At 48.5% G+C, this 19032-nt stretch overlaps 1 protein-coding gene across 3 annotated transcripts in view; it reads left to right on the top strand.

Annotated features, from left to right (window-relative positions):
* The window catches only part of ank3b (ankyrin 3b), a 467733-nt gene that overhangs the window by 286859 nt on the left and 161842 nt on the right, over nt 1-19032 (top strand). For all 3 annotated transcript variants that reach the window (XM_068002597.1, XM_068002595.1, XM_068002596.1), the window contains exons 5-6: nt 16602-16700; nt 18609-18794. In XM_068002597.1, coding sequence (XP_067858698.1) covers nt 16602-16700; nt 18609-18794 — 285 coding nt within the window. The remainder of the gene's footprint in view (nt 1-16601; nt 16701-18608; nt 18795-19032) is intronic.

Genomic DNA, 19032 nt, shown 5'->3' with positions numbered 1-19032 from the left:
TATTTAATATTTTTAAATTTTGAGGCTACTTAAAATGACTAATTAGGTGAATTTCTGCTAAGGTGAATTGTCTGATTAAAATGTCTTGAACCAGTGATTGTCTCAAGTGAACTTCGGTGTGTTTTGTTCTGAGAGAATGTAACCAAATATTGCTATCAAACCAATTACACCCCTGCAAACTAATCTTAACCTAATAAATGGAGGTCACGGTGAATTATCATTGAGTAAACATTTTCTGTGCAATGTGTTGGAGACTTTCACCAGGAGCGCTGATGTCTTGAACTTACCCAGAATAACAGAAAGAGGGAGAGGGTTTTTACTGTGGTGCTCCGAGTGCAGAACCGGTCCCGTTAGAGCTCGGTCCTCCCGTGCAGGATTGTCCATCCTGAGGGCTAGTATCATGGGTTTGTGTGGTTGTGACAGCTACAGTGTCTTTTGTTCTGACGTATCTTCACAGGATCTGGAACAAGTCATTCACATTATCTGGCACTTATCAACGGGTTTCAGTTAACAAGGTGGAGAGGATGCTGACAACTTTTCTTTTTAAACAATCCCTGCAGCTATCCAGTTAGCGCAGAGTTATGGAGACCGGATAGGCCCTAGGTTCAGTCCCAGCTGGAGCGGGGGTTATTTTGCCTGTGGTGGGAATGGGTCAGACCTGTGCATTGGGGCGGAGCGAATGATCCTTTTAAATCCCTTTGATGGACACATCCAAAATCACAGGTTGGGGATGCGCAGTTTCCCCAATACAGGCTCCCTGTGCTCGTGGATCTGTGCCGGGAACCTCGAAGTAGAAAATCTCCCCTATTGTTCCCGGTTGGTTTCCAGAAGATGAACTATTCTCCTGCGAGTGTTGCCTTCAACCCATTTGATCTGTGAATCTGGGCGAGCTCATGCTTGGTTCCGCCTCATGCAGAAAGGGGCCTTCACTGAGTCGAGGCATCCGCCTCGAGGGTTGGACTCATTCAACACCCGGGTCTTCTTCCTGTCTCTTCTGAGGGACTTTGTTCTCTGACCTATTTGCCTGGCTATGCCCTTCACTCTGAATTGAAATCTTTTCCAGCCACAGAATTTGTGGTTTTGTTGAGTTTGGCTGGTACACCTGGTGCATTGTGGGAAACACTTTGCATATCCCGTACTCTTTTAAGGGACTTCCTGTTCCGCTGAACTCTGACGTAAAGAGTTTCTGCACAGTCCGTTTCTTTTCGATATTGCAAAGAATGTGAGCCTTGTGTACTCACAAACATTTTGATCCATGATCGGATCCGAAAATCCAGGAAAAATGCATTCAAAATAATCTAAACCGTGACATCGGAAAATGTATTCAAAATTTACCTACATCCCTTTAATTACATAAGAACATAAGAAATAGGAGCAGGTGTAGGCCATATGGCCCCTCGAGCCTGCACCTCCATTCACTAAGATCATGACTGATCTTCGACCTCAACTCCACTTTCCCGCCATATCCCCATATCCCTTGATTCTCTTAGTGTCCAAAAATCTATTGATCTCAGTTGTGAATATACTCAATGACTGAGCATCCACAGCCCTCTGGGGTAGAGAATTCCAAAGATTCACAATCCTCTGAGTGAAGAAATTCTTCCTCATCTCATTCCTAAATGGCCGACTCCTTATCTTGAGACTCTGACCCCTAGTTCTAAACTCTCCAGCCAGGGGAAACAGCCTGTCAAGCCCTCTAAGAATTTTATATGTTGCAATCAGATCATCTTTCATTCTTCTAAACTCCAGAGAGTATAGGCCCATTCGACCTAATCTCTCCTCATAAGACAACCTCTTATCCCAGGAATCAATCTAGTGCACCTGCGTTGCACGTCCTCGAAGGCAAATATATCCTTCCTTAGGTAAGGAAACCAAAACTGGACAGTACTCCAGGTGTGATCTCACCAGAGTCCTGTATAATTGCAGTATGACTTCCCTACTCTTATACTCCAATCCCCTTGCAATAAGGGTGAACATACCATTTGCCTTCCTAATTGCTTGCTGCACCTGCATGTTAACTTTCTGTGATTCGTGAACATGGACACCCAAATCCCTCTGAATACCAACATTTCTTAGTCTCTCACGCTTTAAAAAATATTCTGCTTTTCTATTCTTTCTACCAAAGTGGATAATTTCACATTTCCCCACATTATATACCATCTGTCACCTTCTTGCCCACTCACTGAACCAACCTGTCTATATCCCTTTGCAGCCTCTTTACATCCTCCTCACAGCTTACTTTCCCACCTAGCTTTGTATCGTCAGCAAACTTGGATACATTACAATCGGTCCCCTCATCGAAGTCATTGATATATATATCGTATACAGCTGAGGCCCAAGCACTGATCCTTGCGGCACCCCACTAGTTACAACCTGCCAACCCGAAAATGACCCATTTATTCCTACTCTCTAATTTCTGTCTAGTGACCAATTCTCAATCCATGATCATGTATTACCCGTAAGCCCTAACCTTGTGTAACAACCTCTTGTGCGGCATCTCATCGAATGCCTTTTGAAAATCCAAAAGTACTACATCCACTGGTTCCCCCTTATCTACCCTGCTAGTTACACCCTCAAAAAACGGGTACGGTAGCATAGTGGTTATGTTACTGGACCAGTAATCCAGAGATCTGGACGAATAATCCAGAGTCATGAGTTCAAATCCCACCATGGCAGCTGGGAAATTTAAATTCAATCAATTAAATAAAATCTGGAATAAAAAAAACTAGTATCAGTAATGGTGGCCAATAAACTACCGGATTGTCGTAAAAACCCATCTGGTTCACTTATATCCTTTAGGGAAGGAAACCAGCCGTCCTTACCGGGTCTGGCCGATATGTGACTCCAGACCCACAGCAATGTGGTTGATTCTTAATTGCCCTCTGAAATGGCCGAGCAAGCCACTCAGTTGTACAATCTCGCTACAAAAACCATCTTCCTTTGTGCTAGGTATGACTCCAGCCACTGGAGAGTTTCCCCCCTGATTCCCATTGACTTCAATTTTACTAGGGCTCCTTGGTGACACACTCGGTCAAATGCTGCCTTGATGTCAAGGGTGGTCACTCTCACCTCACCTCTGGAATTCAGCTCTTTTGTCCATGTTTGGATCAAGGCTGTAATGAGGTCTGGAGCTGAGTGGTCCTGGCAGAACCGTCATAATAAGAATAAAACCGGACGGACCACCCGGCATCAGACCACTAGGCACCAGACACGACAACGGCAAACCAAGCCCAGTCGACCCTGCAAAGTCCTCCTCACTAACATCTGGGGACTTGTGCCAAAATTGGGAGAGCTGTCCCACAGACTAGTCAAGCAACAGCCTGATACAGCCATACTCACAGAATCATATCTTTCAGCCAAAGTCCCAGACTCTTCCATCACCATCCCTGGGTATGTCCTGTCCCACCGGCAGGACAGACCCACCAGAGGTGGCGGTACAGTGATATACAGTCAGGAGGGAGTGGCCCTGGGAGTCCTCGACATTGACTCCGGACCCTATGAAATCTCATGGCTTCAGGTCAGAAATGGGCAAGGAAACCTGCTGATTACCACCTACTGTCCTCCCTCAGCTGATGAATCAGTCCTCTTCCATGTTGAGCACCACTTGGAGGAAGCACTGAGGATAGCAAGGGCACAGAATGTACTGTGGGTGGGGGACTTCAATGTCCATCACCAAGAGTGGCTCGGTAGCACCACGACTGACCAAGCTGGCCGAGTCCTGAAGGACATAGCTGCCAGACTGGGCCTGCGGCAGGTGGTGAGCGAACCAACACAAGGGAAAAACCTACTTGACCTCGTCCTCACCAATCTACCTGTCGCAAATGCATCTGTCCATGATAGTATTGGTCGGAGTGACCATCGCACAGTCCTCGTGGAGACGAAGTCCCGTCTTCGCACTGAGGACACCATCCAACGTGTTGTGTGGCACTATCACCGTGCTAAATGGGATAGATTCAGATCAGATCTAGCAGCTCAAAACTGGGCATCCATGAGGCGCTGTGGGCCATCAACAGCAGCAGAATTGTATTCCAGCATAATCTGTAACTTCATGGCCCAGCATATTCCTCACTCTACCATGACCAACAAGCCAGGGGATCAACCCTGGTTCAATGAGGAGTGTAGAAGAGCATGCCAGGAGCAGCACCTAAAAATGAAGTGCCAACCTGGTGAAGCTACAACTCAGGACTACATGCATGCTAAACAGTGGAAGCAACATGCTGTAGACGGAGCTAAGCGATTCCACAACCAACAGATCAGATCAGAGCTCTGCAGTCCTGCCACATCCAGTCGTGAATGGTGGTGGACAATTAAACAACTAACGGGAGGAGGAGGCTCTATAAACATCCCCATCCTCAATGATGGCGGAGTCCAGCACGTGAGTGCAAAAGACAAGGCTGAAGTGTTTGCAACCATGTTCAGCCAGAAGTGCCGAGTGGATGATCCATCTCAGCCTCCTCCCGATATCCCCACCATCACAGAAGCCAGTCTTCAGCCAATTCGATTCACTCCACGTGATATCAAGAAACGGCTGAGTGCGCTGGATACAGCAAAGGCTATGGGCCCTAACAACATCCTGGCTGTAGTGCTGAAGACGTGTGCTCCAGAACTAGCCGCGCCTCTAGCCAAGCTGTTCCAGTGCAGCTACAACACTGGCATCTACCCGACAATGTGGAAAATTGCCCAGGTATGTCCTGTCCACAAAAAGCAGGACAAATCCAGTCTGGCCAATTACCGCCCCATCAGTCTACTCTCAATCATCAGCAAAGTGATGGAAGGTGTCATCGACAGTGCTATCAAGCGGCACTTACTCACCAATAACCTGCTCACCGATGCTCAGTTTGGGTTCTGCCAGGACCACTCAGCTCCAGACCTCATTACAGCCTTGATCCAAACATGGACAAAAGAGCTGAATTCCAGAGGTGAGGTGAGAGTGACCACCCTTGACATCAAGGCAGCATTTGACCGAGTGTGACACCAAGGAGCCCTAGTAAAATTGAAGTCAATGGGAATCAGGGGGGAAACTCTCCAGTGGCTGGAGTCATACCTAGCACAAAGGAAGATGGTAGTGGTTGTTGGAGGCCAATCATCTCAGCCCCAGGACATTGCTGCAGGAGTTCCTCAGGGTAGTGTCCTAAGCCCAACCATCTTCAGCTGCTTCATCAATGACCTTCCCTCCATCATAAGGTCAGAAATGGGGATGTTCGCTGATGACTGCACAGTGTTCAGTTCCATTCGCAACCCCTCAGATAATGAAGCAGTCCATGCCCACATGCAGCAAGACCTGGACAACATCCAGGCTTGGGTTGATAAGTGGCAAGTAACATTCGGGCCAGACAAGTGCCAGGCACTGACCATCTCCAACAGGAGAGAGTCTAACCACCTCCCCTTGACATTCAATGGCATTACCATTGCCGAATCCCCCACCATCAACATCCTGGAGGTCACCATTGACCAGAAACTTAACTGGACCAGCCATATAAATACTGTGGCTACAAGAGCAGGTCAGATGCTGGGTATTCTGCGGTGAGTGACTCACCTCCTGACTCCCCAAAGCCTTTCCACCATCTACAAGGCACAAGTCAGGAGTGTGATGGAATACTCTCCATTTGCCTGGATGAGTGCAACTCCAACAACACTCAAGAAGCTCGACACCATCCAGAACAAAGCAGCCCGCTTGATTGGCACCCCATCCACCACCCTAAACATTCACTCCCTTCACCACCGGCACACTGTGGCTGCAGTGTGTACCATCCACAGGATGCACTGCAGCAACTCGCCAAGGCTTCTTCCTCCCAAACCCGCAACCTCTACCACCTGGAAGGACAAGGGCAGCAGGCACATGGGAACAACACCTGCACGTTCCCCTCCAAGTCACACACCATCCTGACTTGGAAATCTATCGCCGTTCCTTCATCGTCGCAGGATCAAAATCCTGGAACTCCCTACCTAACTGCACTGTGGGAGAACCTTCACCACATGGACTGCAGCGGTTCAAGAAGGTGGCTCACCACCGCCTTCTCAAGGGCAATTAGGGATGGGCAATAAATGTTGACCTTGCCAGCAACGCCCACATCCCATGAATGAATTTTTTTTTAAAATTCAGTCTAACTGGCCTATGGTTCCTCGTTTTCCCTCTCCCACCTTTTTTGAATTTGCTACCTTCCAATCTACGGTGACCGTTCTCGAAGCTAAGGGGTCTGGAAGATCACAACCAATGCATCCACTATCTCTGCAACCACCTCTTTTAAAACCCTAGATTGTAGGTCATAAAGTCCAGGGGATTTGTCGGCTTTTAGTCCCATTCATTTCTACAGTACCTTTTCTTCACCAATATTAATTACTTTAAGTTCCTCATTCTCATTAGACCCTTGGTTCCCCCATTATTTCTGGTATGTTTTTTGTGTCTTCTATGAAGACAGACACAAAATATTTGTTTAACGTCTCTGCTATTTCCTTATGCTCCATTATAATTTCTTCTATCTCTGCCTCTAAGCGACCCATGTTTACTTTCACTAATCTGTTCCTTTTTATATACTTGGAGAAGCTCTTACAATCTGTTTTTATACTTGCTAGTTAACTCTCATTTTCAATTTCCTCCCTCTTTATCAATTTCTTGGTTATCCTTTGCGGATTTCTAAAACCTTCCCAATCCTCAGGCTTACTATTCTTTTTGGCAACACTGTAAGCCTCTACTTTTAATCTAATACTATCCTTAACTTATTTCGTTAGCCACGGTTGGATCACTTTTCCCATGGAGTTTTTATTCCTCAATGAAGTGTATATTAGTTGAGAATTATTGATCATTTCTTTAAATGTTCGCCATTGCTTATCTACCATCATATCTTTTATCTAATTTCCCAATCTACCTTAGCCAACTCGACCCTGATACCTACATAATTGGCCTTGTTTAAATTTAAGACCCTAGTTTCAGACTTAACTACATCAGTCTCAAACTCAATATGATATTATCATATTATGATCAGTCTGTCCCAGAGGATCCTTAACTATAAGATTACTAATTACTAATTAACCCTGTCTCATTACGCAATACTAGATCTAAAATAGCCTGTTCCCTGGTTGGTTCCTTGGCATATTGCGCTAGAAAACTGTCTTGAATGCATTCCATGACCTCGTCCTCCAGACTACTTTTGCCAATTTGATTTTCCCAAGTGTAAATGAAGATTAAAGTCCCCCACAATTGTTGCATTACCCTTGTTACATACTCCTCTAATTTCCTGATTTATACTCTGTCCAGCACTGTAACTAATGTTAGGGGGCCTATAAACCACTCCCACCAGTGTTTTATGCCCCTTGTTATTTCTTGGCTCCACCCACACTGATTCTACATCCTGATTTTCTGAGCTAAGGTTCTTTCTCAGTAATGACTAGTCGATCAAACCCATTTATCTTTATTTGTGCCAGTAATTCATATATCTTGTTACGAATGCTTTATAGATTCAGATATAGCGCCTTTAATTTTAACTTTTTCCCCCTAATGTGATCTTAGTCACTAATGTCCTATTACCTTTGTTAAATTCCCTGTCCCTTCCTGCCACACTCTCCTTTATATCCCCGCCCTGCTCTCGCTCACTGCTCCCTCTCCTTTATATCCCCACCCTGCTCTCGCTCACTGGTCCCTCTCCTTTATATCCCCGCCCTGCTCTCGCTCACTGCTCCCTCTCCTTTATATCCCCGCCCTGCTCTCGCTCACTGGTCCCTCTCCTTTATATCCCCGCCCTGCTCTCGCTCACTGCTCCCTCTCCTTTATATCCCCGCCCTGCTCTCGCTCACTGCTCCCTCTCCTTTATATCCCCGCCCTGCCCTCGGTCACTGCTCCCTCTCCTTTATATCCCCGCCCTGCTCTCGCTCACTGCTCCCTCTCCTTTATATCCCCGCCCTGCTCTCGCTCACTGCTCCCTCTCCTTTATATCCCCGCCCTGCTCTCGCTCACTGGTCCCTCTCCTTTATATCCCCGCCCTGCTCTCGCTCACTGCTCCCTCTCCTTTATATCCCCGCCCTGCTCTCGCTCACTGGTCCCTCTCCTTTATATCCCCGCCCTGCTCTCGCTCACTGGTCCCTCTCCTTTATATCCCCGCCCTGCCCTCGGTCACTGGTCCCTCTCCTTTATATCCCCGCCCTGCCCTCGGTCACTGGTCCCTCTCCTTTATATCCCCGCCCTGCTCTCGCTCACTGCTCCCTCTCCTTTATATCCCCGCCCTGCTCTCGGTCACTGCTCCCTCTCCTTTATATCCCCGCCCTGCTCTCGCTCACTGCTCCCTCTCCTTTATATCCCCGCCCTGCCCTCGGTCACTGGTCCCTCTCCTTTATATCCCCTCCCTGCTCTCGCTCACTGCTCCCTCTCCTTTATATCCCCGCCCTGCTCTCGCTCACTGGTCCCTCTCCTTTATATCCCCGTCCTGCTCTCGCTCACTGCTCCCTCTCCTTTATATCCCCGCCCTGCTCTCGCTCACTGCTCCCTCTCCTTTATATCCCCGCCCTGCCCTCGGTCACTGGTCCCTCTCCTTTATATCCCCGCCCTGCTCTCGCTCACTGCTCCCTCTCCTTTATATCCCCGCCCTGCCCTCGGTCACTGGTCCCTCTCCTTTATATCCCCGCCCTGCTCTCGCTCACTGCTCCCTCTCCTTTATATCCCCGCCCTGCTCTCGCTCACTGCTCCCTCTCCTTTATATCCCCGCCCTGCTCTCGCTCACTGGTCCCTCTCCTTTATATCCCCGTCCTGCCCTCGGTCACTGGTCCCTCTCCTTTATATCCCCGCCCTGCTCTCGCTCACTGCTCCCTCTCCTTTATATCCCCGTCCTGCCCTCGGTCACTGGTCCCTCTCCTTTATATCCCCGCCCTGCTCTCGGTCACTGCTCCCTCTCCTTTATATCCCCGCCCTGCTCTCGCTCACTGCTCCCTCTCCTTTATATCCCCGTCCTGCCCTCGGTCACTGGTCCCTCTCCTTTATATCCCCGCCCTGCTCTCGCTCACAGCTCCCTCTCCTTTATATCCCCGCCCTGCTCTCGCTCACTGCTCCCTCTCCTTTATATCCCCGCCCTGCCCTCGGTCACCAGTACCTCCTTTATATCCTCGTCCTGCCCTCGGTCACTGGTCCCTCTCCTTTATATCCCCGCCTGCCCTCGGTCACTGGTCCCTCTCCTTTATATCCCCGCCCTGCTCTCGCTCACAGCTCCCTCTCCTTTATATCCCCGCCCTGCCCTCGGTCACTGGTCCCTCTCCTTTATATCCCCGCCCTGCCCTCGGTCACCAGTACCTCCTTTATATCCTCGTCCTGCCCTCGGTCACTGGTCCCTCTCCTTTATATCCCCGCCCTGCCCTCGGTCACTGGTCCCTCTCCTTTATATCCCCGCCCTGCCCTCGGTCACTGGTCCCTCTCCTTTATATCCCCGCCCTGCTCTCGCTCACTGGTCCCTCTCCTTTATATCCCCGCCCTGCCCTCGGTCACTGGTCCCTCTCCTTTATATCCCCGCCCTGCCCTCGGTCACTGGTCCCTCTCCTTTATATCCCCGCCCTGCCCTCGGTCACTGGTCCCTCTCCTTTATATCCCCGCCCTGCTCTCGCTCACTGGTCCCTCTCCTTTATATCCCCGCCCTGCCCTCGGTCACTGGTCCCTCTCCTTTATATCCCCGCCCTGCTCTCGCTCACTGGTCCCTCTCCTTTATATCCCCGCCCTGCCTTCGCTCACTGGTCCCTCTCCTTTATATCCCCGCCCTGCCCTCGGTCACTGGTCCCTCTCCTTTATATCCCCACCCTGCCCTCGGTCACTGGTCCCTCTCCTTTATATCCCCGCCCTGCCCTCGGTCACTGGTCCCTCTCCTTTATATCCCAGCCTGCCCTCGGTCACTGCTCCCTCTCCTTTATATCCCCACCCTGCCCTCGGTCACTGGTCCCTCTCCTTTATATCCCCGCCCTGCCCTCGGTCACTGGTCCCTCTCCTTTATATCCCCGCCTGCCCTCGGTCACTGCTCCCTCTCCTTTATATCCCCGCCCTGCCCTCGGTCACTGGTCCCTCTCCTTTATATCCCCGCCCTGCCCTCGGTCACTGGTCCCTCTCCTTTATATCCCCGCCTGCCCTCGGTCACTGCTCCCTCTCCTTTATATCCCCGCCCTGCTCTCGGTCACTGGTCCCTCTCCTTTATATCCCCGCCCTGCTCTCGGTCACTGGTCCCTCTCTTTTATATCCCCGCCCTGCTCTCGGTCACTGGTCCCTCTCCTTTATATCCCCGCCCTGCCCTCGGTCACTGCTCCCTCTCCTTTATATCCCCGCCCTGCTCTCGGTCACTGGTCCCTCTCCTTTATATCCCCGCCCTGCCCTCGATCACTGCTCCCTCTTCTTTATATCCCCGCCCTGCTCTCGGTCACCGGTCCCTCTCCTTTATCCCTGCTCTGCCCTCGGTCACTGGTCCCGCTCCTTATGTCCCCACTCTGCCCTCAGGCCTCTGCTCCCGCTCCTTATGTTCCCTTCTCCTCTCGGCCGCGAGTCCCACTCCTTCTGTTCTCAGGCCTGCGCTCCTGCTCCTTTTATCCCCAATAACCACTGAAAATGCTAACCAATGACCTAAATACTTACTGACTTACCCTCGGCACTCCTCCTTGTCTTGTGGCCTCACTTTTTGACTTTTCTTGATTTTTGATTCCTCGTGCGGATCCCTTTATGCTCTGCTCAGTCTTAGTCTATAGTTCTTTGGTTTAAATCACTCAGCACCTCCTACCCCCTCTGCACCTAATTCCCACACTCACCAAATTCCCAATTGAAAGTCCTCACTCTCCTAGTACTTCACTCCATTCGAGGGTCACTCTCTGTCTTGCCCAACCTCTGTGCTTACCCATCCAGCTTACCTTTAACACCTGGTCTGAATTCTGGGCAGTACTTCTGCCCAAACATCAGGCTGTCGTCAGCATGCCGCATACATTCACGGTGCTCGGAGTGAGTGGGAATGAGTGATAGAAGTGGACTGTCTGATTGGAAAATGTTCGTGGGAGAGAACCCAGCGGGGACTGGGTGGGAGCGATTAACAGTCCCCACTCCCGCAAATCCCGTCAGCAGATACTGCCCGTCAGAACATCTACCCTGAGTTGAGGACTAACGGAAAGTTTGCCTTATTGCAGTGTGTAATTATTGTAGCAATGGGTTGTGATGGTGAATCCTCTTGAGTCAAAGGAAAACTTGGCAAGAGACATACTCATCAGTTTCAGGAGCGTTAATTCCTGATCCTTTCTGTCAAAGGTAAATTAAATCTAAGCTTAGTCGAAAGGTAATAACAAAAAGTGACTCTTTAATACTAAAAAGAAAAGTTGCTAAAACTGTAGAGGATGGAAATTAGTCTCAGGATAACACAACACATTTCGGTGACTTTCGTCTGTCTGTTATTTATTTGCCATCTAAAATGGCAGTCAGAGGAATGTCACATGACGCATTAAGCCTTCCTTCAGTGACATGACCAACAGTAAATTCTAATCCCAAAACCACAGCTGACCTCCACCAGTTCAGAGTGCCCCATCTACCTCCCTATCCCTTCATCCACTTGTTAAACAATGGGCCTGTCGATTAGACTATATGCTGATGCTGAAACTGTCAGTTGCTGGAGTAATGTTTAGAAGCTTGTGCCCTTGCACAGGGAACCACAGATTCCTGGACTTTGGACACAGAGATCAGCGCAGTGTTCTCTCGATTAGAATTTACCCCAATGTCCAGTCTTGTTGGTCTTCTCCTTTGCCTGTTGGCACTCCTTGCTCTCAGACTGACTGTCCCGGTCAACAAGTTAAAACTTAGCAACTGCTATCGAGGCCTCGATATTAACATCCGCCCCCCCCACGACCGGCGGGAGAAGGTGAGTGGTGGGTCGGGGGGGTTAAACCCTAAAAATTGCAAAATGCAACCCCGACGCATACACGCCTGCTGCCATTTTTACAGTGATGGATTGCGAGGCGTGCGAGTGTCTTGTCTTGGAGAGGCGGGAAACTATGTTATCATATTTACATCAGGCTCCCACAAGTGCAGTTGGAAGTCCAATTTAAATTTAGTGCTGGCCGGTCGGGTTTCCCAGGGCTTGGGAAACCCAGCAGCGAAAGGGCAATGGGAGCTACCGGCCCAAGAAGGTAAGTGCCTTTGACAGCACTCATTGCGAGCCAGGAGGATCAGGAGTGCTCCCCTAAAGGAAGCCTTCGGACTCCCTCCTGCTGATCGCGGCCTCTCTCTAACCCCTGCCGCGATCGCTGACCTCCCACCACCACCACCCCCCCAGCCCCGATCTACAGCCTGACCCCCTCCCGATTGCCGAGGACCGTCCCCAAGGGCCCCCAGTTACATCCTCCAGCCGCTGGCTTTCCCGCGCGGCAGCCGGCCAATCTGCCAAAAGAGAATAAATTTTAATGAGGTTCTGCTGTTTATTTCGTCAGGGGATCTGCGTCACCGACCTTGTCGGGTTTCCTCCGCGCTCTCCCACACCCTCCCCATAAATATCGGGACTCGAGTTGACCTTTGACACACACACTCAAGAAACTGTGGCCCTACCGTAATACTTAGCTCGATCTTCAGCCAGTGCTTCCTGCAAGAAATCTTAGTCAAACGCACCTCGCGTCCTCCCCTTTTCAACATTGGTCTTTTGTTTGTGTCTTGAACTTAATGGAAGGTTTAAGTAATATTGCAGTAATTAAGGTACATATTGGTGCAATAGTAAAATATTTACTGGAAAGTCAAAACGTCAGATAGAATTACATGGAAATTGCAGCACAGAAACAGGCCATTCGGCCCAACTGGTCTGTGCCAGAGTTTATGCTCCACACGAGCCTCCTCCCACCTTACTTCATCTCCCCCTACCTGCGTATCCTCCTATTCCTTTCTCCCTCATGTACTTATCCAGCTTCCCCTTAAATGCATCTCTGCTATTCACCTCAAGTACTCCTTGTGGGAGCGAGTTCCACATTCTAACCACTCTCTGGGTAAAGAAGTTTCTCCTGAATTCCTTATTGAATTTATTAGTGACTATCTTATATTTATGGCCCCTAGCTTTGGACTCCCCCACAAGTGGAAACATCTTCTCTACGTCTGACCTATTGAACTCCATCATTATCTTAAAGACCTCTATCAGGTCACCCCTCAGCCTTCTCTTTTCTAGAGAAAAGAGCTGCACCCTATTCAGTCTTTCCTGATAGTTACAACCTCTCAGCTCTGGTATCAGCCATGTAAATCTTTTTTGCACCCTTTCCAGTGCCTTTATATCCTTTTTGTAATATGGAGACCAGAACTGTGCACAGTGTGGTCTGACCAAGGTTCGATACACGTTTAACATTAACTTCCCTGCTTTCCAATTCTGTACCTCTGGAAATGAACCCCAGTGCTTTGTTTGCCCAGTTTTTATGGCTGTGTTAAAGATGACTTCAAAAACTGGATACTTTACTTAGAAACAACACTTGGCCGTATTTTTTTTTGGGGGGCACTTTTACTGGCTGATGCTGATAAATTATGTGCACAGAATATTGTCTCCAAAACCTAATCTTCCTTGCAGTTGTGCTATAAATGCCATTTTAAGAAGAAGCACTGAAGACATATGTCACCCTTGATCTTCAGATCAGTTTGCCAGTGTCTCACTAACTGCATTGTTACGTGCTCTGAATGCCTAATGCCAAACCACAGCTCTACAAGATGGCTTCAAAGAAAATGAGTTTCAATTTTAAATGAGGCTAAAAATGCGTTTGATTGAATAGCGCACATTACATTCACAATCCGATCTTTCACTTTCCACTAAATGGGGGTTGGCTTCACGTTAAAATAAGGCGAAATGAATCAGCTGCCTCCTCCCACCTCACACACGGAGGTTATATTAAGGTTACAGTTTAGCCTTGAATACAATGTCCTTCACACACTGAAGGGCACAAATGCAGGTGGTTAGTGATTAGAAAGAAAAAATAAACAAGGTTTTACTTTGGAATAACAAGTTATTTGTCTGGACATCATTAAAGAGCAAATCACTTAAAGTGAATTCGATACATTGGTGCAGTTAAGTTTGGTTACATTAATAAAATTCCTGTACTCATTTTGCTGTTCCACAAATGTTTTTGATAAAAATACTCCACTTGAAATTTACATTCTCAAGACACACGATGCCATAAGGATTAAAAGGGACTCTGCCCTGCTCCCAAATAGCACCCCAAAAACTGGTGTGACGCAAAAGCAAATGGACCCTAATTATTTGATAAATATTGATAGATTAGGTGAATGGGCAAAACTGTGGCAAATGGAATTCAATGTAGACAAATGTGAGGTCATCCACTTTGGATCAAAAAAGGATAGAACAGGGTACTTTCTAAATGGTAAAAAGTTAAAAACAGTGGATGTCCAAAGGGACTTAGGGGTTCAGGTACATAGATCATTGAAGTGTCATGAACAGGTGCAGAAAATAATCAAGAAGGCTAATGGAATGCTGGCCTTTATATCTAGAGGACTAGAGTACAAGGGGGCAGAAGTTATGCTGCAGCTATACAAAACCCTGGTTAGACCGCACCTGGAGTACTGTGAGCAGTTCTGGGCACCGCACCTTCGGAAGGACATATTGGCCTTGGAGGGAGTGCAGCGTAGGTTTACTAGAATGATACCCGGACTTCAAGGGTTAAGTTAGAGGAGAGATTACACAAATTGGGGTTGTATTCTCTAGAGTTTAGAAAGTTAAGGGGTGATCTGATCGAAGTTTATAAGATATTAAGGGGACCGGATAGGGTGGATAGAGAGAAACTATTTCCGCTGGTTGGGGATTCTAGGAGTAGGGGGCACAGTCTAAAAATTAGAACCAGACCTTTCAGGAGTGAGATTAGAAAACATTTCTACACACAAAGGGGTGGTAGAAGTTTGGAACTCTTTTCCGCAAATGGCAATTGATACTAGCTCAATTGCTAAATTTAAATCTGAGATAGATGGCTTTTTGGCAACCAAAGGTATTAAGGGATATGGGCCAAAGGCAGGTATATGGAGTTAGATCACAGATCAACCATGATCTTATCAAATGGCGGAGCAGGCACGAGGGGCTGAATGGCCTTCTCCTGTTCCTATGTTCCTATGCTCCTGAACGGCACTGCACCCGAACTTCCTTCATGGCCTTTCTGGTGTATGCACCAGAACGCACCTTAAGAGGGCGCAGCAAAGCTAATTGCATGCAAATAAATGTCAGTGGGCTTTGCACCCAGGTTTCCTGTATATTAGTGTTGGATACAGATCAGCTGCCTGAGCTGCTGGTGGGGCACAGGCTGGTGTTGTCAAGATAGGTCTTTATTTTTGACTTTCCAATTAAAAATGGTTTTGCTGCTTCTGTTCCTTTTACACATGGTGACGGGAGCTCTGGCCCCGATTTTAACTGGCGGAAACCGGGCCCGGGGTGGGGTGGTGTGGGGGAATGGCGGTGCAGTTAAAATAGAGCGAGTCACTTACCCCCTCTGATCCCACTATCTTCCCGCCGTGTCCCGATATTAAGGAAAGAAGCAGAGTCCTGTTTAAATCTGCAGACCTGGTCCGATAATGAGTCCGCAGTGTCGGCTCCCCCTGTCAGGCAAAACCTGCTGGGAGCCGGATCCTGCGCTAGAAGAGGCCCAGAGGGTAAGTTTTAAAGTTTTATTTTCGGTTTACTTGTGGACCAGGAGAGGCAGGACTGCTCCTCCAGGCCTCACAAGGAACCGTTGGCCTCCTTTACTACCCGCCCCCGTCCCCCCACTGACTGCCAGGGACCATTCAATCTGGCCGGGTGTCGGGCGGGACACTGCAGTTTTACTTAAATGAGGCCTTTCTGTTAAGATCGCCAGGGCCTCCGGGTTCCTGGCCTTGCTGAGTCCATCGTTCCCCAATACCGGGCTCCCCCACACCCTTTCCACCACCCCCGCCTCCCCGAAAATCGCGGCCTCTGCGTCACCTCTTTTCATGATGCGGTTTGTTTGAAGGCAGATGACGGACAACAACCACAAGGCCCCTGGACAGGCATGTGCTTGGCCCTCTTCTGAGCCACTGTCTCCCTACCACAGAGTAGCAATTCTCTCCCCCCCCCCCCCCCCCCCCCCTTCCCAATACATACATTAGCCCTATGCCACCTTGAATAAAAAGACAAACCTCACAGTCAAAGCAACCCCCTCCTCCTATTCTCTCACTCCATCCCTGTTCCTTTACCTACTGTATGGCACCATGGTGCTACCCTCTGACCTGCTCCCTCCAGGGCAGACTGCAGGAGTAACCAGACTCCTCCAGTTTACGTGTATTTTCATTGCATTGTTAATTTGAATACACCACCCAACATCTTGTGTTCCCTGGGCTGAGAAGACAGAGTTGGGGGGGTGGGGGGGATGAACTGTGACCTTCCCCTTGCCCTTTGCCCTCACCGCCTCATGTACTTAATGTATTCAGAAACCAAATAAGAAGCAAAACACTGCAAATGTTAAAAACAATGTCAGAAAATGCAGATTACACACCGCAGGTTAGTCAGCATGTGTGGAGAGAGGCAAACCAGTCACCCTCGGGCCCAAATCCATGACCCAAAACTTTTGTAGACTGACCAAAAGTGATTTTCTTTCCAAGCACAGTGAAAATATGTTTTCTTTTGCAGAATGGCTTCACTCCTTTATATATGGCTGCACAGGAGAATCACCTAGAAGTTGTAAAGTTTCTTCTAGACAATGGTGCCAGTCAGAGCATTGCGACTGAGGTAACTTCATGTCTTCATTCTTTCTGGTCTTTGTCAATATACACATCATTTAAAAGTATGTGACAGTGGGGCACAAAACATTTACAGAATTTCCTCACTGCCATTTGTCTTGGAGAATCTCACGGAACATTTTAAATTTAATAAACCCAAGACATTTCCACCTTCTGTTTATAGCTGGATGATAAATACATTTGGCTTCGCGAATTATAGGGCTGATTACCCCTTTGTGGATCCTGGCGTGGAGCGATGCTTGCAGAGAGCACTGGGTTCAAGCCCCACTCCAGAGACCTGAGCACATAATCCAGGCTGACATTCCCAGTGCAGTACTGAGGGAGTGCTGCACTGTCGGAGGTGCCGTCTTTCATTGAGACGTTAAATCGAGGACCCGGCTGCCCCCTCAGGTGGACGTAAAAGATCCCACAGCACTATTCGAAGACTAGCAGGGGAGTTCTCCCCGCTGTCTTGGCCAATATTTATCCCTCAGTTGACATCACTAAAACAGATGATCTGGTCATTTATCTCATTGCTGTTGATGGGATCTTGCTGTGTGCAAATTGGCTGCCGCGTTTCCTACATTACAACAGTGACTACACTTCAAAATTAACTTACTAGTTGTTAATCATTTTGGGACGTCCTGAGGACATGAAAGGCGCTACATAATGCATGTCCTTTTTTCCCTTTCTTTTGATTGCCTGTTTGGGGAATTGGCCTCTATAAAGCAAGAAGTGTTTTGCCAATTCCTCTCACGGTTATGTTATTTTAACTCTCCATTAACTCTCCTTTGAAGCGATATTGGACCAGGGCTCTTGATTCAGGTCGAGATTATTTGGCCAAATGCCTCAGGCCACGGATCGGGTTGCGCTGACCTCCGTACCCCATTCTCTGATCCGTGCTCCCCTGAAGAGAGGCTCCACACTGGGAGCTGAGCCTTGCACTGTGTGTTCTCTAAAGTTGGTGTTAAATGTGCACATTATCTTCAACTCTGAAAGATTTCGTAAAATAACCCAAACTTCAGCAAATAAACCTCCTGTTCTGTTTGCTGGTGATCCAGTTAGGGATTTGGGCTTTTTAAAAAAAATATATAGTTTTAAAAGAACATCTGTCTATTTCAGCGGAATAAATATATTCACCATAGCTTTTCCATTTCTTTACATCGGGGTGTCCAAAGTGCAGGTTGGGATCCACGGCTGGCTTGAGCATGCCCGTCTGGCAAGCTGGCCCTTGAAGTCCAATGAAGTGGGTTCTATTGTGCCTGTATTCCTTATCTGTTTGAATATTATAGCATGGAAAAGGCTGTTCTGTTGCCTCATTGTGAATTAAACCCCAAACCCTGAACACTTAAAATCTGTTATTATCAACAAGCTGACTTAAGATTATTGAATCATCCAGCACAGAAGGAGGCCATTTGGCCCATCGTGTCTGTGCCGGCTCTTTGAAACAGCTATCCGATTAGCCCCAATAATACAATGGAAATAAACAGGATCATTGATTTGAACGTTGGAATGTGGGATCCAAGGCTCTTGTGTGGCCCAGAAAGGAAAGAAAAGGGGTTGAATGCTCCTGCATCATTACGAAGCTGAGCCAAAGCAGTGCTGCTGAACGAGTTACATAGAATTACATAGAATTTACAGCACAGAAACAGGCCATTCAGCCCACATTTGTGCTCCACATGAGCTCCTTCCACTCCTCTTCATCTCACCCTATCAGCATATCCTTCTATTCTATGATGCTATGATATTCCTATCTCCCGCATGTACTTCTCCCCTTAAAGGCGTCTACGTTATTCGCCACAACCCTTACTCCATGTGGCAGCGGGTTCCACATTCTCACCCCTCTCTGGGTAAAGGGGAGGCCTACGTGCCAATGGTGCCATGGGCTTAATTGTCACCGCTTCTTTCTCCCCGGCAGGACGGGTTTACGCCGCTGGCAGTCGCGCTGCAGCAAGGTCACGACCAGGTGGTGTCGCTGCTGCTGGAGAACGACACGAAGGGGAAAGTCCGCCTGCCGGCCCTGCACATCGCCGCCCGCAAGGACGACACCAAAGCGGCGGCTCTGCTCCTGCAGAACGACCACAACGCCGATGTGGAGTCCAAGGTAGGCCTCGCTCGCCTTTCGGGCGCTTCGCTGTAACATGCGGTCCGCTCTCTAACCCGTTGTCAAGTGGAGAAGCATGTTATGAGGAGGGAGCAAAACGGTAACAAAAACCTGGGCGTTTTTTTTTTATTCATTTGTTTTCTGATCGTCTGGCCCCTGTGGTAGGGTTGCCAACCCTCCAGGATTGACCTGGAGTCTCCAGGAATTGAAGATTAATCTCCAGGACACTGCTGCGAGA

This window comes from Heptranchias perlo, chromosome 21, assembly GCF_035084215.1.
Source record: "Heptranchias perlo isolate sHepPer1 chromosome 21, sHepPer1.hap1, whole genome shotgun sequence".
In the NCBI taxonomy this organism is placed as follows: Eukaryota; Metazoa; Chordata; class Chondrichthyes; order Hexanchiformes; family Hexanchidae; genus Heptranchias; species Heptranchias perlo.
Note: the sequence above shows the minus strand (reverse complement) of the source record. Positions and strands in the feature narration are given on the sequence as shown.